At 34.9% G+C, this 24277-nt stretch overlaps 1 protein-coding gene across 1 annotated transcript in view; it reads right to left on the bottom strand.

Annotated features, from left to right (window-relative positions):
- The window catches only part of adamts3 (ADAM metallopeptidase with thrombospondin type 1 motif, 3), a 270315-nt gene that overhangs the window by 33592 nt on the left and 212446 nt on the right, over positions 1-24277 (bottom strand). Inside the window, exons 16-19 of the mRNA XM_059338163.1 lie at positions 18612-18695; positions 17289-17369; positions 6471-6634; positions 27-183 (exon numbers count right to left, since the gene is read on the bottom strand). Coding sequence (XP_059194146.1) covers positions 27-183; positions 6471-6634; positions 17289-17369; positions 18612-18695 — 486 coding nt within the window. The remainder of the gene's footprint in view (positions 1-26; positions 184-6470; positions 6635-17288; positions 17370-18611; positions 18696-24277) is intronic.

Genomic DNA, 24277 nt, shown 5'->3' with positions numbered 1-24277 from the left:
TAATTTGGTTATAATTTTTCTATTACCTCCGGCACACGGCTTGGAACAAGGAGACCAGCTCTTCAGAGCCCACTCGAACGTGTCCTCCTGGATCACATTGTTGTTGTTGACAGGCACTGAATCTTCATGGATGATGTACTTGTACATTAGAGTAGACCTTGTTTCATTGTCTCTGGGAATAATCTGCAAGCAATAGGAAGAAAGAGGACCGTTACAGGATCATACACAGCATACCAGTATTTGCATTCAAATGCTGAAAGAGCTAATTTGTGCAAATATATGCATTATATTGAATTTCAAGAGACTGGAGAAAATAGACAAGCAGTTTCCATAATTGAGTGTCAATGCCAAGTGATACATGGTGTCCATACAAGAGGGTAATTGGTTGAAGACAGGAAAGGGAATTATCAGACAACAGGATGCATCAAACCAAACTACAGAGGTGCATTTTCTTTCATATGCTGTTTCAAAAACAGCTGTCAGCAAATGATTTCTACTCAATGAGTTATTTTTCCACTTCATGCCTTAACCAAATATATTTTATTTAAACATTTTTAATTAACTGTAGTGTAAACAACAACAAACATATTAACATAAATAAATGGAAGTTTGTGCATGAAATTCCCAGTGCAGCCAAACAAATTTACTGACTTGAAGCTGAGTCAATGAAAGACCCAAAAACATCTCTCCTCCTTTATCACCCTCAACATACTGCTGGGAAACTGCTTGTCTGTCCAGTCTGTCAAACCTTTAGAACCAGTGTTTCCCACAAGAGATTCTGAGACCATGATGGGGGGACCCAAACAAATAGGGGGGTCCTGGGGCATGTCCCCCCGGAGAACATTTTTGTCCCCAAAAGCCTAATTTTGGTGCCTCTCACACATTCTAATTACCTCTATTCCATCTTAATCATTGCATATTTTAGAGAATTATTGTAAAGGAGAATAAGGGTTCTTCTATGTTTTATTTAAGGCGTCTTATTTTGACAGTTTTCTTGTAAATTCTGTGGTGGACTCTGCTAACACATCCATGTGCTCTTACAACATCCACTCAAACTCAACACAATTATAACTCTGGGCCAGTTTAAATCTATGATAACCAATAAATCTGCCTTTCACTGTAACTGTTTTTAATGTTTTTGCATGTGTTTTGTCTGTACTGTTTTGTGTTCTCTCTGTACACTCGACATTATTGCAAATGAGGGGTTGCCCTCAATGATTCCTCGAGAAAATAAATAAAGGATGAATGAAAAAAAACATGAATGAAAATTATGAAAGCTACATGTGTTTGCTTTTATTTTGAAGGCGAGTCTAACACGTTCTTCCCATAACGCCTTATGGTGTGTTCAATTTACACTCAAAGTCAGAACTTGAAAGTCAGAATTTGGAGCTCTGAACAACCTTGAAATTTCTGACATTCGTGTAGACCTTGAACGCACCATTAGTCGCCGGACTCTCTATGTGCTGCAATGAAAATAGTCTAATTAACAGCCCTAGTGCCATCTGCGCGCATAGTTACAATAAAAGACTCTGCAGGAGCACAGAGAGTGAAAACCTTGAGAAGAAGTGTTGGTGAGGGCACACACAGATTCCTTCAACTTTCAATGGAGGCAGAAAAAAGTATGTGGACTGTATACATCATTGACTCATATATATTGTATAATCTCATGATATAATATGTGAGCTCCAGCCAAAAAGTGAGATCAAAGTCGGCACTGACATTTAAAAATGTATTGTTAATGTTTTTTTTATTAGCACACTATATATATATATATAAAATATTTCTTTTCTGCACAAACTGTAAGGGAAAGTCATAGTTTTTTATTTATCTTCACCATTCAGCAGCTGGGATCTCCCCAGTCTATAATTAAGTCTTAAAAATAACATTCATTGTTTTCCTCTAAGATTGCATGAAGGTATTTTAAATGGACTGAATTGGCATTTTGAAGGTATCATTTTAAGCTGTTAATTGTGCGTAAAAGTATTGTAATGAATGTTGTGGTCACAAAAAGCATAGAGATATAAACCAAGACATATGCTCATCTAAAGCTCATTTGGGTTGTTTTAGTAGAGTACTGATGGAAAGTCATGCTCCTGATTTATGCAAATAAACCTGTTCTGGCTGTATAAAAATATATTCTTCTGCTAAATACATAGAGAACTCAGTATTCTTGTAAAAAATTCTCGGGAAAAAAAAGACACGCTGGAGAAAAAGCATGCAATTCTACTACAGTTAGACTGATAACATATTATATAATGTTGATTTATTATGATCAATAATATAACATTTGCAGATAACTTCATGTAATTTGCTATGACTCACAAAAGGAACCCATCAGTAAAATCATTATATAATTTATGAATGAAGACTTATGAATGCTGCCTCGTGTTCTAATTTTTTTTTAAACAGATCTGCTTTGCACTCCAACAATTAATTAGTATTCTCCACCAGCTGCCAAATTGGATATGAATAATTATCTAAATGACTCATAATTGAAGCACAAAACTCAAGTTCAAAAACCTTTTTTTTTCTTTCTGAAAACACAAGACTGCCCCTCCGGTTTTTAAAGCTTTTTTTCCTGCTCCGCTCATTAGATTGCTTTTCAGAAAAATGATGTTTGTGGGGGAAAAAAGGGTAAATTAACCTGTCTGAGCTGCTGTTTCCCTCAGTATGTTTGGAACAAAATGTCTGTAATTATTATCCTGTCATAGTATGAAGAGTTCAGCTCGCACATGAAAGGCAATTAGAAAAATCTTCTTGATGTGACGTGAGAAATTAGAGGTGCTGTTCCCGGGGAAAAAACAACACAGTGTGCAATGTGGAAGAAAAGACATTTTGTCTGTGTGTGTGTGTGTGTGTGTGTGTGTGTGTGAACAAAATCTTAATGAAAATGTAAATGTATCAAAGACATTTATTAATGAAGACACAACGCCTGGGAAAGAACACTAAACAGAGACAAAAACAAATGAATAATCTTATCAAAGCTCTTCTTGTTGGCAGTACTTGTATCTTTAATTACTTCTGAAATGCAACTAATAGTAAAAAAAACAAACTTCTGAAACCTTTGAAGCTTCCACTTAAGAGTCAAAATGATTTCACGATAAAAGAAAAACAGATTAGTTATTTATTCTACACCATTTTGGCAGATGACGCATAATAAACGCTGCAGGGTAAATCCCCTTATTCATTTAGATTTGACAGTTTCTCTTGTTTTTGCTTAGTTTTCTGCTGCTGGCTGTGGTTTTATTAGGAGTTCCACTCTCTCTGGAACTTATTAAAGAGGATGGTTTTAATGCTGTAAGGGAATCTGCTTTTTAAAACTTGTTTTAATCGCCCTCCATGTGAAAATCTGGCTCTTTTGGGCATCAGCTCAATTTCACTGACGAGTCGGAGTTTCATCATTCCTGTTGGGTGACTGAAGAGACAGTGGAGCCTCTTCCTCATCATGAATATGTAACATTCATGGCTCCGTCTCTTTGTTAAAGTGCTTTTTCTAATTTCCACACATCTATCCATTATTTAAATGTGAATGGTATTACTTTATTCAGATTTGACAGGACGGAGCCTCGTCTGGAAAACAGAGATGAGTTCAAATGTAAAGACACGGACAGAAGGACGAAGATTGTTTTCTGGCATGCTGCATCACTATTTTATGCTTTTTCCATCTCATCGCTTTCATAAGACGGCTGTGGTTGAGGTCAAAAGGAACTTACTGTTCCACTTGTGTGGATTTAATTTAGTTTTAATCCTCCTTGACCTTACCTTGGCCTCTTGAGACAGTGCAACAACCATGTTGGCATAAGTAATGTGATGTTAAATCAGTTTTGTCAGAGCTGAACCGACTCTGATAGTCTGTCTGCAGACAGTCTTTAGCAAGGATTTTGACAAGTCAATTCAAGCTTTCTACTTGAGATGATAATTCAAGCCTTAAAATGTGAGAATTAACCTCTTTTTTCTATTTTATATCATTGCAATACTTTGTGGTTATTGAGTTTTACTGTTGCTCAGACAGAAAAGGCCTTGAGCTCTGGGAAATTGTAATAGCCTTCATTAAATTGCTTTCTAACAAGTTGACAAATAACTATTCTATTAATAAAGGAATTAATCTGCATATGAATTAAACATGAAAATAATCACTGCGTTTGTCCATGTTTCTCTGGTGGCCCACTATCTTGTGGTGTTCCCCTGGGATCTATATTGGGTCCCGTATTATTCTACAGCCACAAATTTAACCCTTGTGCACCCCTAGGTACATTTTTTTGCACATTTCCATTTTAAATACTCAATAACTTTACCTGTGTTCATGCTAGTGGGACCAAATTTTGCAAGGATATCAGTTTTCTATCAACTTTTAAAACATTTTTTTGGATCAATTGATAGGGCGATATTTCACTGTGTAAAAAAAACGTGTGCCCTAAGGACATTTTTTGCACCATTGACTCCCATTCAAACATTTTTGATCCTAGTCTAATTTGAGCATACATTTATCTTTTACAAATGAATACCTTTTACAATCTAGGCTTTTGGCTTGAAAAAATATATTTTCAATTATCGATCATATGATGTCATTTTCCACTATATGGCTGAGGGCTCCATTATATGCTGTTTCAATGAGGCTTTCTCCTGTTGCATTTCTGACTCGATGTATCGATGACACACCGCTGTATATATATAAATATATATATATATATACACATACAGATGTGTATCTGCATGTAGGTCACCTCTCTTTGGTGTTAAGCTCCAGATAATCAAAAATGTCCTCTAACCAAAGGCTACTCCTAGATTACCGGCTAGAAGCCGGTAATCTAGGAGTAGTTTTAGATTCAGACCTGTCATCAGATGCTCAAGTAACTAAGGTGGTCAAGTTTTGATATTCATGTTTAATTCTACTTAGACCAGCAAGTCTTTTCTATCCCTGGCAGACCTGGAGACCCATGCTTTGATGTCTACCACGTTTGATTAATGCAATTTTTATTAACTCACTCAGGTGTCAGCAGGAGAAATATCTACCCGGTTCAGAGAGCTGCTGCCAGAATACTAACAAGAGAAGAGACTGTACTACCACTGTCACTTTTGGATGTAATTTAAAGATTTTATTGCTGGTTTTGAAAACACTGTGAAATCACAGATGATGTGTACGTAGGAGTCGCAGCATGCAGACAGGAGTGGTTTAATTGGTGCCTGATTTCCTCTAGAAGAGCAAAGATTTTTCACGACTGAAAACAACAAAAAACAACCTCATGAGTGGTTTATGTTTGTAGTTAGTGGCGCCCTCTAGTGGCTGTAGTCATAATAAAGGATGCCAATGCGGAAGTGACGTTCCGGAGTGTAAAGGCAAAGGAAGAAACGAGGTTATGGAGTATAAAAAGCAGCAAAGTCCAATTTGGGCCGTGAGGAGGGATGATACAGTACATGGATCAAACGAACAAAAACAGGACATAAACACTGTTGTGCCTTCACCTTAAGAAGTTGTTTTCTTGCCTAAACAAAAGTGCGATCACTTCACAACATTAACATGTATAGAATGGCAACTGTTTTTAATTTTGGAAATGCTTCGATTCGAGTTGAGGGTAGAAATGAACAACTTATGTGGTCCAAGGTTATAATAGTTTTGGATTTTTTTATGAGTCTTATTTTAATTTCGTTGTGAAATTTTGTTTTCAAATTCAGTTGGTTTTAGTTTGTTTTTAGAGTGAGTTTGCTAGCTTTAGTTTAGTTTTTGAAAATGCTTAGTTTTAGTTTAGTTTTTATTAGTTTTAGTGTTAGTTTTAGTTTTTTTGTAATGGGCTCTGTGTTGGGTCCAAGATTCAAAGAGGTCATAATAAATTTTGCCTTTATTTCGTTTGGTTTATCCATCTTAGACCCAATAAGGTTATTAATTTTAGTTAGAGTATAGACATCCCAGTCTCAGTAAATATATTTACCATGTGTTCCTGCATGTTCACTAACAGAATCCTCTTTCTAATAGAAACACTGGATGAAAAAAGCAGACAAAGACGAAAACGAAGGACATTTTCACGACAATTTTAGTTAGTTTTGTAACCACAAAATAAAGTTTTAGTTAGTTATTGTTTTAAAAAAAACAAAAAACTCTTGTTTTTATTTTTATTTCAGTTAACGAAAATGTTTTTTCAATTCTAGTTTTCGTTATTTCGTTAGATTTTGTTAACTATAACAACCTCACAATTTGGCGGACTTGTTGCCTTTCCTTGGCAATTTTTAGATCCCAAACATGCAAATTCAGGATCCTTTATACTTAAAATACACCTCAAATCAAAACAAAGTTGTTTAGTTACTATTCCATTGGTTATTTGATGGGTTTTATTAAAAAAATCTACACATCGTGGTTAGAAAATGAATTAATTGAAAGCTGATTGAAGTGGATGGCTGTCCTGCTCACTTTAAACAGCCAACAGGCTTCTAGAGGAGTGGAATCTGTGTTTTGATAGGGAAGGAGGTTTTATTACCAGAACCACTACGGGGTCATGCAGAGGTCCATCAGTGTGCAGCGTCTCCACGTCGTCCTCGATTATGTAGTGCCACTCCACGCCCAAGTCGATGAAGCTCCTGGACTTGACCTCCTCTCCTTTCCCATTGAGGATGTAATGCCCCGTTGCCTGGTTCTTGATTGCTGTAATCAGTCATTCGGTTATGAGCCACTGACAAAGAAATGGCTTTACTCTCTCAATTAGAAAAGTTCTGAATGATTCCCCTCGGATCAAAAAAGCTAAAACGGTGCTCTCAAAAGAGTGATTCATGGAGACTCTAACCCCCGGCACTCATTTGGAATGATTATGCCTCAACATTACAAAGTGTAATTCATCCTATCATTTATAAATAACAAGCTGCAAAACTTGGGATATGATAAAACTTCTCAGGCTGCTGAGGCTGAAATTAAAACAGGCATTTTTGCCAGCAGCTTTAAATATATCTGATGCATTTAAATGCAAATGAGCAACAATTAAAAGATGCTCAAAGGACTCACATGTCTCTGCTACATATTATTCTGTGTGGTGCTCAAGGCTAACATGTACGCCTGCATCATGCTGAGTGATAACAAGGAACCAGCCTCGTCTTCTAGGAGCAAATGTTCTGAAGGCTCATTAGGAGAAACATGACTCAAACCTGACTCACTGAAGCTAATAATACAGCATGAAAGAAACACAAGTCTGGGGGGCAACAAAGACATATTTTAAAGGAGACTGCATTTGTAAAGGAAACATATTTTGAACTAGGGCTTCACGATTATGGCCAAAACGATAATCACAATTATTTTTGATCAATATTGTAATCACGGTTATTAATCAAGATTATTCATCATGTTAGGGAAAATATCTGTATTTTTATTGCACAAACAATAGGAACAGTTTTAGTGTCCGGTGCTTGTTGTAAACAAACAATAGGCTAACTGTTAGCTTTTTAGCACATACACACTGTACTGCTACAGAGCTAACTGATAGCCTGTTAGCACATACACACTGTACTGCTACAGAGCTAACTGATAGCCTGTTAGCACATACACACTGTACTGCTACAGAGCTAACTGATAGCCTGTTAGAAAATACACACTGTACTGCTACAGAGCTAACTGATAGCCTGTTAGCTCATACACACTGTACTGCTACAGAGCTAACTGTTAGCCTATTAGCACATACACACTGTACTGCTACAGAGCTAACTGTTAGCCTATTAGCAATTTGCATACGGGACGCTAAGGGGTTAACATCCCCTCCGTCTCTGCAGCTGGGAAAGACTGCTGCAGGAGGACTGTGCCTCTTCGACTCGTTCTTACTCTTCGGCTCTTCTTCCTAACAACGGTGGCTCGTTAAGAAGAGCTAAGGGGGTCTGAAAAGTTGCTAAATATAGCAACAAAGTCGCTAAGTTGGCAACACTGCTTCAGCGGATTTACAAATGGCGGCTAAAATTGTGATCACAAAAAAAATTTGATTAATTGTGCAGCCCTAGTTTGAACCATTTACTGTTTCTATGAGAACGTCTATTAGCACAAGAAAATAAGATCTGAACTGGTGAGTCTATCAAATGAAGAATCAAAAACATGCAGTTTTTCTGTAAAACCTCTTTAGTTAATGCACATCTAGTTTTAAAGTAGTGATGAATACATTCTGCCTGTTTCTGGAGTCGTCTCAGCTCAAGTATATAAGAAATAACAACACTTTTTTGGCAGAAATGCATCACTAACAGCAGGAAGCGATGTCTTTGAAAGGAAAGCGAGTGAGAGAAATCTTCAAAGTGATCCATCAGCACACGTCATTTCACAGATAATGACAGTGTCGGGAAGGATGGATGCTGTTTACAGGACTACGGCAGAGGGATCATTGTGATGCTGGAATAGGCAGCTTTATTATAAAAGCAGAACAATCACCAGTAGGACGGTGTAAACTAGATCTAATTGTGTTCTTCCACAAAGTTTCTTCCTTTTCCTCCACGGCTGCACACTTCAGTAAAAATAACTATTTCTGTTCCTATTTCATCTTTCAGAGGTTTGTCAGTTATTGATGCTTTGTGATGATGGAGGCTATTTCATCTGGTCTGTAGCCACTGACCGCTCTGTGGCCTTTCAGCTTTATGTTCTCCATCACAGGACCATTACAGCTGCTTCAGTAAGTATGTGTACTATTATGGTTAGTACTCGTTAGGAATTCTGGGTAATCATTGACAGCATGGACAGAAGTGCTTAGATCCTTTTCTTACAGTCAAGGAAAAAATAATTAGACCCTTGTTTTCTTCAATTTCTTGTTCATTTTAATGTCCGGTACAACTAAAGGTACATTTGTTTGGACAAATATAATGATAACAACAAAAACGGCTCATAAGAGTTTAATTTAAGAGCTGATATCTAGACATTTAACATGGTTTTTATTGATAATGATTTTGTTTGTTATCCAGAAAACCATGTTAAATGTCTAGATATCAGCTCCAACTCCAACACTGCTCTGCTGGGGAACAGTTCACCTCAGATTCTTTGGTAATTTTGTCTTTTGTTGGTAATTTTGCCCTTTTTTGGGGTATTTTTTGTGTTTTTTAGTCATTTTGTGCCTTTTGTTGGTAATTTTGTGTCTTTTTAACTCATTTTGTCTCTTTTGTCATCTATTTTTGGGTCAATTTGTTTCTATTTCGATAATTTTGTGTCTTTTTCGGTAATTTTTACATCTATTTTTGGTCAATTTGTTTCTATTTTGATAATTTTGTGTCTTTTTTGGTAATTTTTACATCTATTTTTGGTCATTTTGTGTCTTCTTTGTCCTTTTTTACATCTACAGTCATGGAAAGATTATTGATAATAACTAAAATCTTTATCAACAAACCCATGAAAATGTCTAGATATCAGCTCTTAAATTAAACTCTTATCAGCTATTTTTGTTGTTATCATTATATTTGTCCAAACAAATGAACCTTTAGTTGTACCAGGCATTAAAATGAAGAATAAACTGAAGAAAACAAGGGTGGTCTAATAATTTTTTCCATGACTGTAGGTATTAATATTAGTATCATACTATAATAATATTACTTTTTAGTAAGTAATTTAGGAGGGATTTAAAAGCAGTCATTAAAACCACAAAATCAATTTCACACTGAGGTTATAAATGTAGTTTGTGCAAAAAACAAACATAACTGAAGGATATTCAGCAGCTTTTTGTGTGAAACAACAGCTGTTTCAGGGTTTTTTTTGTTTGTTTTTTAATTGGGCAATAAATGTGATTTTCTCTAAATTGCTTAAGTGGCTCAAATGTACTTTCTTCCACAGTGAGTTTCAGGTTATAAATCTGCATAAATAAAAGGACAGGAAAAAAACAGAAATTTCCATACAGTTTCAGTTCTATATGTAATTTAAATTCACTTGAACGCACTATGAATAAATGCTTTTCCTTCCTATATTATTAATCATCCTCGTCACTGTATAACAATCAGTACCAGCTCACCCTAGAATTACTCCCTTCTGTGATTGAGTCTGATTGGAGACTGAGCTGGAAAAGTTCCTTCTGCCTGTCAAAGCTTATCAAGAAATCCACTTAGAGCGGGAGGAAAATTAGGGCCAATGACCAGTTATTCAGAGCTTCTGACGGCTTCATTGTGTCCTAATCAGCGGGGGTTAAGACCTTATCATAAGGCTTTCAAACGCATCATATTCAAGCTGAATTTCATTTATGCATATATGTATAAAGGTGACTGTCACTGTAAAAAATCTCTGTAGATTTTACGATGAAAAAATGTTAAACCATGACAGTAAAAGACAGTGAAATGATAAATGGGTCGATTCAGTTTCAGTAACAATGAAACACTGTAAATGTATAAAATCAGCCAAAACAGTGTTTTTTACAGTTTAAAATGAATAAATACATTACTCCACTGTAAAATACTCTGGTACCGTGCATGTGTAACAAATAAACTGTAATACAGGGGTCTCAAACTCGTGGCCCGCGGGCCAATTGTGGCCCTCGTGATGATATTTTGTGGCTCCCACCTTGATATGAAAGTTTAATGTGAGTTTTATATGAATGGCACTTTACCGTGTTGTGTGTGGAATTTGGTAATTTTGTGTCTTTTTATGGTAATTTTGTGTCTTTTTAAAATATTTTAGTGGGTTTTTTTAAATAATTTTGTGTCTTTTTAAAATAATTTAGTGTTTCTTTTTAAAATAATTTTGTGTCTTGTTTGGTAATTTTGTGTCTTTTTAAAATAATTTAGTGTTCTTAAAAATAATTTTGTGGGTTTTTTTGTTGGTAATTTTGTGTCTTTTTTGGTAATTTGGTGTCTTTTTTAGTAATTTGGTGTCTTTTTTTGTAATTTTGTGTCTTTTTAAAATAATTTTTTGATGTAAAAATTACCAAAAACCTTTTTATTTATACGGTAAAAAATGGAATAAAATGGCGATCTCAAACGTGAAATCAACAGTGCCAAAATCTTTTTACCGTAATATTAAAAAAAGTATTTTAAAATATATTTTTTTTACCGTAAAAACAACAGGTTTTTTCTTTACAGTGTGGTGTATTAATGAACCTGGAGACGGAGCAGAGGGACACTCCGTCTCCTCCACCAGCTTCTACATCAGATAACAACAGCAGGAAATGAAACGATGATCTTGATGGCTCGAGGCAGACATACGTCCTTATTATCACTCCCTGCATGCTAAATAGAAAGTGACTATTTTTACTGACATAAGCTTTTGTGATGTTCCCCGAGGCCAACTAGTGACGAGTGATTTTTGGGGAATATAAATACAACTGACTCGACTTGTTATCCTCAGAGACGAGGGAAGAAAAGAAAAAAGTCTTCTTGCACAGAATGACTTTCATATGACAAACTGCTCTGAAGAAAGACACGACTGACTGTTTGTTGAACTCCCTGAAACGTCCAATCACAGCCTAGCAACGGTAACCAGGCAGTGGTCCAGTCCAGCTCTGATTCTCTCCTCATACTCAACGATTTGTGCTTAAAAAACTATTAAAAAACTAAAAAACTCAGCAGATATCTAGACATTTAACATGGTTTTCCTGATTGATGATTCTTTTGTTGGTAATTTTGCCCTTTTTGGGGGTATTTTTGTGTCTTTTTGGTCATTTTGTGTCTTTTTTAGTCATTTTTACATATATTTTTGGTCAATTTTTACATCTATTTTTGGTTAATTTTTACATCTATTTTTGGTTAATTTTTACATCTATTTTTTTTTAATTTTGTGTCTTTTTTGGTAAGTTTTACATCTATTTTTGTTAATTTTGTGTCTTTTTTGGTCATTTTTACATCTATTTTTGGTCATTTTGTGTCTTTTTTGGTCAATTTGTTTCTATTTCAATAATTTTGTGTCTTCTTTGGTAACTTTTACATCTATTTTTGGTCATTTTGTGTCTTTTTTAGTCATTTTCCCATCTATTTTTGGTAATTTTGTGTCTCTTTTGGTAATTTTCCCATCTATTTATGGTCAATTTGTTTATATTTCAATAATTTTGTGTCTTTTTTGGTAAAGACATGACTGACTGTTTGTTGAACTCCCTGAAATGTCCAATCACAGCCTGGCAACAGTAACCAGGCAGCGCTCCAGTCCAGCTCTGATTCTCTCCTCATACTCAACGATTTGTGCTTAAAAAACGATTTGTGGGACTGGAACTTTGCTCCACCAGCTGCTGGTTAAAGCTGCCGAATGAGGCGAAGCGTGACCTGCAGCATGGAGGATGTCTGCAGCCACACAGAGCGCATATCTATCTATTGATGATTCTTTTGTTGGTAATTTTGCCCTTTTTCGGGGTATTTTTGTGTCTTTTTGGTCATTTTGTGTCTTTTTTAGTCATTTTTACATGTATTTTTGGTCAATTTGTTTCTATTTCAATAATTTTGGGTCTTTTTTGGTCATTTTTACATCTATTTTTGGTCATTTTGCGTCTTTTTTAGTCATTTTTACATCTATTTTTGGTCATTTTGTGTATTTTTTAGTCAATTTTACATCTATTTTTGGTCATTTTGTGTATTTTTTAATCAATTTTACATCTATTTTTGGGCATTTTGTGTATTTTTTAGTCAATTTTACATCTATTTTTGGTCAATTTGTTTCTATTTCAATACTTTTGTTTCTATTGAGATAATTTTGTGTCTTTTTTGGTAATTAACTATTTTTCTCACTATTTTCAGAATTTAAAGAATATTTTATTGGCATTTTCATGCTCACTTTCTACCAATGAGCTTCTATTTCCAGAATTTTTACAAATCAAGCAGTGAATAGATTAACAGAGAAAATAATGATTAGCAAATTAACCCATCATGAAAATAATCAACTACAACAGTAAAATCCTGATTATAATTATACATGGCTAATAATTATCTGATGATATAATATACAGGAAATATTACACACAGCAGACATTTCTCTGCATTGAGTACTTTTACTTTTCTCCAGTTTGAGACATTTGGATGTTCTGTTCTAGTTTTCAGACAGAACATCTGTCTGCTGTTCTAACAGCTGTTTCTGTCTGCTTTTAAACTCATTCACTGCTTTATATTCATTATTTCACATCATGTTCGTTGCTTTAATACTTTCAAGCATTTATCTTTTTTTTCTTGCCGTCCCTTTACTTCAGAGATGAACTCCACACACACACCTGTTTATTTATTTATTTATTTATTTATGTTGGTTATTTTATGTCCTCCTCCTCTCCTCTAACGTTGCTCAGGGCAGAAGTGTCAGATAAATAACTGAAGCGTACACGTTCATCTCAGTTTACCTCAGATTCTTTGGACATTTTGTTTTTTGGTGTTAATTTTGCCCTTTTTGGGGGTATTTTTGTGTCTTTTTTAGGTAAGTTTGTGTCATTTTGTGTCTTTTTTAGACATTTTTACATCTATTTTTGGTTAATTTTTACATCTGTTTTTGGTCATTTTGTGTCTTTTTTAGTCAATTTTACATCTATTTTTGGTTATTTGTGTCTTTTTAGTCATTTTTACATCTATTTTCGGTCAACTTGTTTCTATTTCCATAATGTTGTGTCTTTTTTGGTAATTTTTAAATCTATTTTTGGTCATTTTGTGTCTTTTGGGTAATTTTTATATCTATTCTTGGTCAATTTGTTTCTATTTCAATCATTTTGTGTCTTGTTTTGGTAATTTTTACATAACTTTTTTTTTTTTTTAAATCAGACTGGATCCACATTTACCAGCTGTAACACTAAAGTCATGAACACATTAATGCATCAATCAGGATGTTTTCTTTCGGTACTTTCAGTGAATTCCAATGCTAGTAAACCTTTGAACTTTTACTTAGAGAAGAGTTTGAATGCAGGACTTTTATATATTTTTAGTATTTTAGTATAGTATTGCTGCTTTTCCTTGAGTTGAGGTTCAGAGTTGTTGAGCCCACGCTGCTTGGATCAATGCTGACCTATTTCACCTCACAGATGCTGAATAAATGATGCTTTCCTCGGGCCAGTCGCAGGAGAAGAAACAGAAAGATTAGCCACCTCTTTCATGCTGTCAATCATCTGTCGGACAAAGTCTTTATATGGATCCTACAGTTGTTGCTTAAAGGGAATAACAAAGTGTTTCTTCACCTGTGAAAGGCTTGTTATAAAACAGACTTAATAGGTCTCATTAGTTGTGTTTGTTCATTTCCAGCTGCTTTAATTAGTATTCATGGAAAAAAAATATTCTGACTGAAATGTTATTCGCACTACAGCCAAGTCACATGCAGTGTGTGAAACATGTTCCAGGTTACTTGACACCTGCTTAAGAAATACTAATGCATAAAAATTCAGCACCAAATGCAGCTTCACATTTAAATGCTCAACCAAAACTGTTTTACAGGAGGATTTTAAACAGCTGTTTTATTGCATCTATTGCTTGTCTTTACTCTCTAAAATAATCAAGCATCTACATAACTTTTCATTACATGTTTTTATTTTTCTTATTATTTCAAGTAAACCTTTTATATATTCTAATTGCTGAGAGGACCTTCACAGCTCTGCCCTACAAAGCAAAAAGGCAGTAACTGCATTTTTTTAATTTTATTTTTTTATTTTTATATTTTTTGGGCATTTTTTAGCTTTATTGACAGGAGAGATTGAGAGTGAAAGGGGGAGACAGAGGGGAAGACATGCGGGAAAGGGCTCCGAGCCGGATTCGAACCCGGGCTGCCCGGGCCTCTGTGGTATGCGCTCTACCAGGTGTGCCACCGGGAACGCCCCGAGTAACTGCAATTTTGGTCAAAAATGAGTTATTATCATTTTCATTACTTTCAAGGCATCCTTTGTTATGTGACAAAACCTCTTATCTCAAATGTGTGTCGTTTTGGAGAAAAATGGTAGTCGTTTGTACAGTAACCAAACGGCTGAATGACAGGATAAATTTAAAGTCATTTTTTTCAGTTCTGCACTCTGCCTAGTTATTGCCTTTTTGCTTTGCGGGGCAGAGCTCCTCTCAGTTTCCTTTCCTTTTGTCGGCAACACATTCCTCCTGCAGCAGTCTCTCCCAGCTGCAGAGCCGGAGGGGATGCTAAACCCTTAGCGTCCAGTCTGCAAATTGCTAATAGGCTAACAGTTAGCTCTGTAGCAGTACAGTGTGTATGTGCTGCTGCTGCAGGAGGTTCACTTAGTTCACTTAGTGATCTCTTTTTGTTTACAACAAGCACGGGACACTCTGTGCACAGTTAGCGATGCTGGTTAATTCACGATCACGTTGTTTATGATCAGCGTAGAGACGCTGTGCATAATTACACATGCTGGTTTGTTTATGATCAGTGGCTGCGTGACGATATTTTGTGGCCCCCACTGATATGAAAGTTTAATGTGAGTTTTATATGAATGGCACTTTACCGTGTTGTGTGTTGAAGGTCCCTTTATTGCTCCAGCTGGAGCTTTGTTTCACTTGTTTCTATGACGACGTTAACAAAAAGAAAGGCAGCTGCTACCGGAGCGTTTATTATCTACCGTGTTGTTGTTACCGCAAGAAGAAGTGGAAATGTTATGTAATGTCATTTTGTGTCTTTTTTGGTAATTTTGTGTCTTTTTTTTGTAATTTTGTGTTTTTTCAGTCATTTTCTGTCTTTTCTTTGGTCATTTTGTGACTTTTCTAAGTAATTTCGTTTTTTTCTGTCATTTTGTGTCATTTTTTAGTAATTTTGTGTCTCTTTTTGGTCATTTTGATACTGCCTCCAGTGGCCCCCAGGAAATTTGAGTTTGAGACCCCTGCCCTAAAGGAAACACGACTAATGATCTCATAAGTGGCCTCTGTTAACAAATGACGGAGAAGTTTAATCGATGAGTATTTCTGATATTAACATTGGATAAAAAGACAATTGATCCAACTGATATGTCTGTTCTATTCTTATTCCATTTCAGTGGTTATACTAATCTCTTAGAGACAGCTGCTCACCTTATTTTAATCGTTGAGAAGCTAACAAAATGAGCTTATCAATCAACCCCGGCCCTTCTGAGGACTTTGTGCTTCTAGAATAATGTTCTTTCTCTGCCACTCAAACATATGAAGACATATATCAGGATTATTTGTGTTTTTCTCCTCTGACTGTGTTCAAAATGTTCTCATCACAATCTAACCTACACACCAATATGAGGTATTTAATTTCCTATTATCCTGCTCATGAATCATGCTGATTCTTTCTCAATATCTCTGATTACCACTGTGAATTCTCCTCAGCGTAGTCGTGAAAATGCAATTCCAAAAAAAAAAATCAATTTTTGCAGTCAAGAGAGAACCCATTAATCTATAATATATCTTAATAGATTGGTTAATAATAAATGAGCAAAATGAAGACTAAGTTTCTCCATCTGAGAGGTGACAAGGAATAAATTATGCAGAGCCTATTATCTATGAATTTGCAGCGTATGTTCTCATTAGTCTTCCAGGGAAACACGAGGAGGACGGTGATATTTTTCCTCGGTTTCACGCTGTGTGTTAGTGTTCGAAAAGTCACACTTACCAAGAATTTGAGGGGAGGCCTCATGTTTTGTAATTTTTTTCTTGTAAAATGGAATTTTTTTATCATAAATTTGAGATTTTTTTTCTCGTAAATTTGTATTTTTTGTCTTAAATTTTAGATTTTTTTCTTTTAAATTTGAGTTTTTTTCTTGTAATTTTGTGGGGGTTTTTTCTCATAAATTTGAGATTTTTTTCTCATAAATTTGTCATTTTTTTCTTGTAAAATGGAATATTTTTATCATAAATTTGAGATTTTTTTCTCGATATTTGTATTTTTCGCATTAATTTTTTTATTTTTTTTAGTATGAATTTGTATTTTTTGTCTTAAATTTTTGATTTTTTTCAATCATAAATTTTGAATTTTTTTGTCTTTTTTGTGTTAGTGTTCGAAAGTCAGACTTACCAGGAATTTGAGGGGAGGCCTCATGTTTTGTAATATTTTTCTTGTAAAATAGAATTTTTTTATTATAAATTTGAGAATTTTTTTCTTGTAAATTTGTATTTTTCGCATGAATTTTTTTTTTTTGCATAAATTTGTATTTTTTGTCTTTAATTTTTGATTTATTTCTTGTAAATTTGAGATTTTTTTCTTGTAATTTTGTGGTTTTTTTTAATCATAAATTTGAGATTTTTTTTCCTGTAAAATGGAATTTTTCAATCATAAATTTGAGATTTTTTTCTCATAAATCTGTCATTTTTTTTCTTGTAAAATGGAATTTTTCAATCATAAATTTGAGATTTTTTTTCTCGTAAATTTGTAGCTTTCGCTTGAAGTTTTTGATTTTTTTTAATCATAAATTTGTATTTTTTTGTCTTTTTTGTGTTAGAGTTTGAAAAGTCACACTTACCAAGAATTTGAGGGGAGGCCTCATGTTCTTGGATGATCACATGTCTAGCTCCAGGAGGAATGAGAAACATCTTAAGGTAACCTTTGCCAAGTTTGTAGCAGGAGCAGCGGCGGAAGTGGAGGAGGGTTAGGAAAGATAAAGACACAGACAGGTAAGTTAAGCAGGTACAGAAACAACCTGTTTGTTTGCGGCGGTGGACATCACACAGAAGTTTGGTTCAGTTTTTGCTCTACGGAGACGTTTGAAGAAGTTAAAGAAAAAGGTTAAATGTCAGCTTTCCTCCTCGCTGTAGCAGCCTGCAGGGAAAAGTTTTACTGAAACACTCCGTTCATTCACATCCTGCAGCTGAGTGTTTCAATCAATGAATCCTTTAAGGACTCATACACAACTCTCTTTGTTTTTCATATTGATTACAGGTGCATCTAAAAAAAAAAATAGAATATCATGAAAAAGTTCAATATTTTTTGTCAATCATTTCAAAAAGCGAAACTCATACATTATATAGATTCATTATACATAGAGTGAAATATTCCAAGGCTGTTTTTCTTGTAATTTTGTGATTTTTTTCTCATAAATTAGATTTTTTTTCTCTTAAATTTGTCATTATTTTCTTGTAAAATGGAACTTTTTTAATATAAATTTGAGATTTTTTTCTCTCGTAAATTTGTTTTTTTCGCATTAATTTTTTGATTTTTTTTAATCATAAATTTGTATTTTTTTGTCTTAAATTTTTTGATTTTTTCTTGTAAATTTTTTGATTTTTCTCTCACATAATTTGTGATTTTTTTTTCCTTGTAAATTTGTCTTTTTCTCATACATTTGAGATTTTTTTAATCATGATTTTGTTTTTTGTTTTTCTTGTAAATTTAATTTTTTTTCTCGTAAATTTGTTAGTTTTTTCTTGTAATTTTGATGATTCTGGCTTAGAGATAATGAAAACACAAAACTCAGTGTGTCAGTATAAAATGAGAATATTGATGGTCTTTGATCTTTTTTATTCTAATTTTCTGAGACACTGAGTTTTGGGTTTTCATTATCTCTCAGCCAGAATCATCAAAATTACAAGAAAAACAGGCTTGAAATATTTCACTCTATGTGTAATGAATCTATATAATGTACGAGTTTCACTTTCTGAAATAACTGACAAAAAATATTGAACATTTTCACTCTATTCTATTTTTGGAGATGTCCCTGTGTGTGCAGACAGGATGTGAAAACCTTCGGCCGTGTTTCAGTCAGAGATGATAACAGGTTGTTGACACTACAGAGCAGCAGAGTTTCTTCTGTCCGGATGTCCACCGCTCACAAACCTCCGTCACTCACCCACAACATTTCTAGAGTCTTCGGTTTCATTTAAAAACACATTTCGGGCTCCTTTGGGCAAAGAGAAGGCTCCTCTGGTCTTCCCTTCAAAATGAAATAAATCAGTTAGTTAGTGTCGCCGTGTTTCCTCTCGTCTCTGTCTCACCGTTTCTCTGCAACAACAACAACAACAACAACAACAACAACAACAACAACAACACCTACAGTGGAGGAGGTTTAATTAGCAGAGCAGGGACCAGAGGAGTTCACATCGGATGAGGAAGCAAACTATTTTGCTGGTAGGGTGACAATAACGACTGACTCGTTAAATGTAAAAAGTGTAAAGAATGTATAAAAGATCCTGACTTTTATGATTTGCTATATTTTATATTCTTGGTTTTATTTTTGGTGTTTTCTTTTGTTTCTTTTTTCTTCACTATTCCCATTGTTAATTATTTAAGTTTGTTTTAATTTAAGTTGTATGTACTGTATATTATATGTCGGACCTCAGGAAGAATAGCTGCAGTTGTGCTGCAACTAATTAATGGGGATCCAAATAAAACAATAAACAATAAACTCTGTAATGACTCGTCCTTAGATTTGAGAGGCGTTGCCATGGAGATTATGAATGTGCTGCCGGGCAACTTTAAGTTGCATTTAGTTTGAATGTTATTTCAAAAGCATTTTCTACCACCAGTGTCTATCCACAGATACTAAAATGAGAAAAAACATGCTTGTTTCAAGTATTTCTGGCTTATTTTAATGTTACTACAGTCAGGCTTTTCAAGCTACAATTGCTCAAATTAAGTATTTTTGGACTTATTTTAAAAAATCATCTTTTTTTTCCAGTGCCTACACTGTAGAAAAAAATAATCTGTTTAATTTACGGTTAAAATCCCGGCAGCTGTGGTTGCCAGAAGTTCACAGTAAAAGAATAGAGTTTTCTACCGGGTTCACACGAGGTGACGACAGGTGGGAGAGTTATGGGTGCTGCTGACTCGGCACTATATTGAAGACATAAATTGCAATCCGACAGAAAAATAGCAAAAGATGCCCCCTCGCTCCTCAGAGAACATTTGGTGAGGGCAGCCAATCTCGGACACTGCGGGGACGCTCGACAGAAATTTCAGTTTGATCAAATTGATCTTGAGCGGGGTTATAGGAAATAGTGCTCACAGGCTGGGGTCTGAATAGAGCAGGGATGGGCAACTTAAATGCTGCAGGGGGCCACAGCTTTTCTTTGACACTACCACAGGGCCACATATAGGAGCGTGCACTCAACCAGATATGATGAAACTGCAATTTTAAATATGTTTACAGTGCAGTAACTTAACATATTTCATGCTCAAATGCATGTACACTGCAAAAAAGGTGTGTCTAAAAACAAGATAAAAACAGTAAATCAGAGGGAAATGATCTTGCTGCATGGACAGATAATTACACTTGACAAGATTTTTTAAATTAAGATTATTAAATCTAGAAATAAGCATGTTGAACACTTAAAATAAAAAATTAACTCTTAAAACAAGATAAATTATCTAACACGTCTAAATCTAAGTTTGTTTTATCTTAAGAACCAAATAATTTGCAGTGTATAACAGTATAAATAGGAATACAAAAGGTTTGAAGCACATAAAAAATAACCACTTACTGTGATTTCTACCCCACTGTCACTTTAAAAACATGCACTAGAGAATGTATGTGAATGTATGTCATAGACTGTATGATGTATGTGGGAATATGGGAGGGTAGAGAGGGAGGCTGTCTGTGAATGTCTGTGAATAGCTGGACAAGTATGTTTTATTTTGTCTTGTATTATGTTAGAACTTTTATTTATCCATTTTTTATTTATAAGCACTAAGAGGACTGCCATCCAATTTCGTTGTATTTTTGTGCAATGACAATGAATAATTCTATTCTATTCTTTTTTTTAGTGCAAGAACAGCAGACCAACATTAATTGCAAGAAGTCATTTTGTGCATTTTTACACTGCACTTTTAAGATTTCATGCTCAAATGCATGTAGTTGTACTGAGGGCCACTTCAAGTGAGGGTGAGGGCCGTATGTGGCCCCCGGGCCTCCAGTTGCCCATCCCTGCAATAGACCTTTGGGGTGTGGATGCTTGGGTTGATCAACCCGCCAGTTGAGGTTCAATCAATCAGATGATTAATAACCAACAACATCCCAGATGGCCTCCAGACGTCTGCAGGTTTTCAATGTGACATTTTTTTTTACACACACTTTAAAGTTAGTTTGTTAGGCTGTTGAAGCAAATCACATTTAACGACCATAAACATCAAAAATAACTTCTTCTACACAGTTTTTAGAGACTTGACTTGATAATGAACCTGTTACAGTGGACAGTGGAGTCAGACCTAAAGAGACACTCAATTAGTAACAAGGAACAGAGGAAACAGCAGCTGATATCACTCATGACGCTAGGTGGCTACGTGTTAGCATCCATCTGCACTACAAGCTGCACAGACAGAGCCAGGAGGAACAGGAACACTGGATACTTGCATATTGTGTTTTCCAACAAAGGGTTTTCTTTTTGGGCTCTCTTGCTTAACTGTTTCCCTGTTAAAAAATGTGAGTGGTTAAAAAGAGAGTGAAGGAGGAAAGATAACAGTCTCAACAATCCTGAAACAGTTTGATGAAGACGTCACGTCCAAAAAAATCTATTTTCATTTTACTCTGAAGCTCTTTATCGACTTTGTGACATCATGTCGCCCACAGAAAACCTTTAAAGACAAGTTATTCATGACAGATGAGACCAGACATTGTTTTTAAAAAAAGGCCTTTAGATGTTCATGCATCGGCCATTTGTTACATTATTCGGTAACACTTTACAATAACCCTCATTTATAAATGGTAAACAGATTTATTCAGATTTATTCAGGCCATTTAGAATGTTAAATACATAATTTATTAATGTTTAACTAACTACATCATTTATAAATGACAAAAAGATGGTATATTAATTTAAGTTTATAGTTACTTTACCATTAACAAACAATTAAATTATAATTAATAGTTTTAGTTGCACAAATTTTAACATTTTTATCACCGTATTAAGTATGTTAATGATTTTGAAATGATTCATATACCTTTAAGAAATTGTTTGAAAACATTTAGGTATTAAATATGTATAGCACTTTGTAAATGGTTTATAATTGGTTTATAAACCACCTATAATCATCACTTAGATGGTTATTGTAAAGCGTTACCCGTTATTCTTTTCATGCTGACAATTAATGTGAAAACATGTTTTGCAAAAAGGAAATTAAACATTTAAACACAGTCATTTAACCTACAGTGGCACCGCACAGTTGGTTTTTACTAATGAGCAGAAAACAGAAGTGTGTGTGTGTGTGTGTGTGTGTGTGTGTGTGTGTGTGTGTGTGTGTGTGTGTGTGTCTGCAGAGTGGAGATAACCTGAGTAAAGCAGCTTGAATTAAAGAAGTCAGCATGAAGGGAAAATACACTTTCTGAACTTACAACTTTGATAAAGAAATGATGAAAAAAAAAAGAGAAAGAGGGGCTTAATTATTTCTCCACTAATTAATAAGGTCTGAATGTAAATGCACCCGACTGCTTGTAGTGTGACAGCTGTCAGATAGCCAGCACAGCTCCATGTCACTCTGCTCGCTCCCTACACACTCATTTATGAGGCTCATTTTTAATTGAACGTTCTGCCCGTGAGGAAGTAGAAATAGCTCGGAGGTCTAGCGGAGGTGGATGCAATTTTATTCATCCTGACCTGAGACGATAAGAAATACATTATCTGTAGCAAATGCACAATTCAACTGCAGAATGTGCCATCTTTCTCTCTATTTCCATCACAGTTAGGTTAACAGGTGAGTCATTTTACGTCTCGGTTGTAAATGGATAGCCTCAAACAATCTCTAGAGCTGTGACACGGCATCACATCAGGCTTTTATTCCACAAAAAAACACTTTTTCCTAATTTTACTTACTGATGCTACACAGTGTCTGCACTGCAAAAACATGAAGCTTACCGAGTATTTTATTCTTCTATCTAGCAACAGTATCCTAATTATCTTGTTTTCGATATAATTTACCTACTGACCATAGCTTTATCTGCTTATTTTAAGAACATGAATCTTTTTTTGTCTTGTATAGTTAATAAAACCTAAAGAAATCTTTTTGTAACAAAATGAGTGAATAACCTCTTCACAGGGATTTCAGTCTTGTTTAAATACTTCTTTCTAGGATTGACATTGTGAGCTTTTTCATGTTTTTCAATCTATTCAACTGTTGAATATGGTGAATTTTTACCTAAAATATTGGTTCCAGTTGAGAGTTTTAGCTGCATGTAGTTTAAATGCTATTTCAAAAGCATTTTCTACCACCAGTATCTACCCACAGATACTGAAATGAGGAAAAAACATGCTTGTTTCAAGTGTTGCTGGCTTATTTTTTATGTTACTACAGTTGGGCTTTTCAAGCCACAATTGCTCAAATTAAGTATTTTTGGACTTATTTTAAGACATCATTGTTTTTTTTCCAGTGCCTACACTGTAAAAAATAATCTGTTTAATTTACAGTTAAAATACCGATAGCTGTGGTTGCCAGAAGTTCACCGTAAAATATACACTGAGTGAGTTTTCTACTGTAAATTTAAATGTAAATATCAGCAAAAAGTTTTCGAGAAAAAAGTCGCAAATTTACTAGATTAAAGCGGCAAATCTACAAAAAAAATTGCAGATTTAAGAGATTTAAAGTAGCAAATCTGCAAGAAAAAAGTTGCAGATTTAAGAGATTTAAAGTAGCAAATCTACAAAAAAAGTCGCAGATTTAAGAGATTTAAAGTAGCAAATCTGCTCGAAAAAAGTCGCAGATTTACGATAAAAAAGTGAGAAAAAAGCAACTTTTTTCTCGCAGATTCACCTCTTTAAATCTCATAAATCTTCACTTTTTTTCTTGTAGATTTGCCACTTTAATCTCATAAACTTTTTTCTCAAAATATTACCCCCCTCTCCCGGGTCCGTATGTTTTTTTTACACATTCTGGCTGTATGTAATATCCTCCAATATTATCTAGGGTTGAAATTTGGAATTTGCTGTTAAGGGTTAAACTGTAATAATATTTACTCCTCATACAGTTTTCTGTGTAATGAACTGGGAGACAGTCTGTTTGTTGCATCCACCTCCTGCCTGAGGAGTGACGTGAACGCAATCATGGTCTTTTGTCGAGATAATAAAGCTCATCACTGGATCTGCTCCCAGCTGCAGAGTCATCTGCCAGCTCCATCACTATTCACATCACTAGTTCTCATTTCAGGAAAACACTGACTGCTGAAATTCCACTTTTCAGTCTATGTTCATGTCAATGAGCTTTCTGCATGGAGGTTAGGATCTGAAAATATGTCCAGACACTTCCACAGGCCACTCTACACTTCTACATTAAGTGCATTTTCTCCCTGAATCAAAATGATTACTTGCTGAAATCACACTTTGTTAGCACGGTTGGATTTCAGATGTCAAAAGAGTGGCAGTGAAGAGTAAAATAAAATGATTAAAAGCGCCAGTGAAAGGCTCCGGTGAATACAGCAGGCTGATAATAGCTTGTATGTGGTCGGCTAATCAAGATTTGCTTTTTTACCCTGTGCTTAAAGGATTGCGTGCCCTCGTCCACTTAATAGAGACGGAGAAAAATTGCACTCTA

This window comes from Centropristis striata, chromosome 7 (genome assembly GCF_030273125.1).
Source record: "Centropristis striata isolate RG_2023a ecotype Rhode Island chromosome 7, C.striata_1.0, whole genome shotgun sequence".
Lineage (NCBI taxonomy): Eukaryota > Metazoa > Chordata > Actinopteri > Perciformes > Serranidae > Centropristis > Centropristis striata.
The sequence above is the reverse complement of the archived record's forward strand: the minus strand, read 5'-3'. Positions and strand labels throughout refer to the sequence as shown.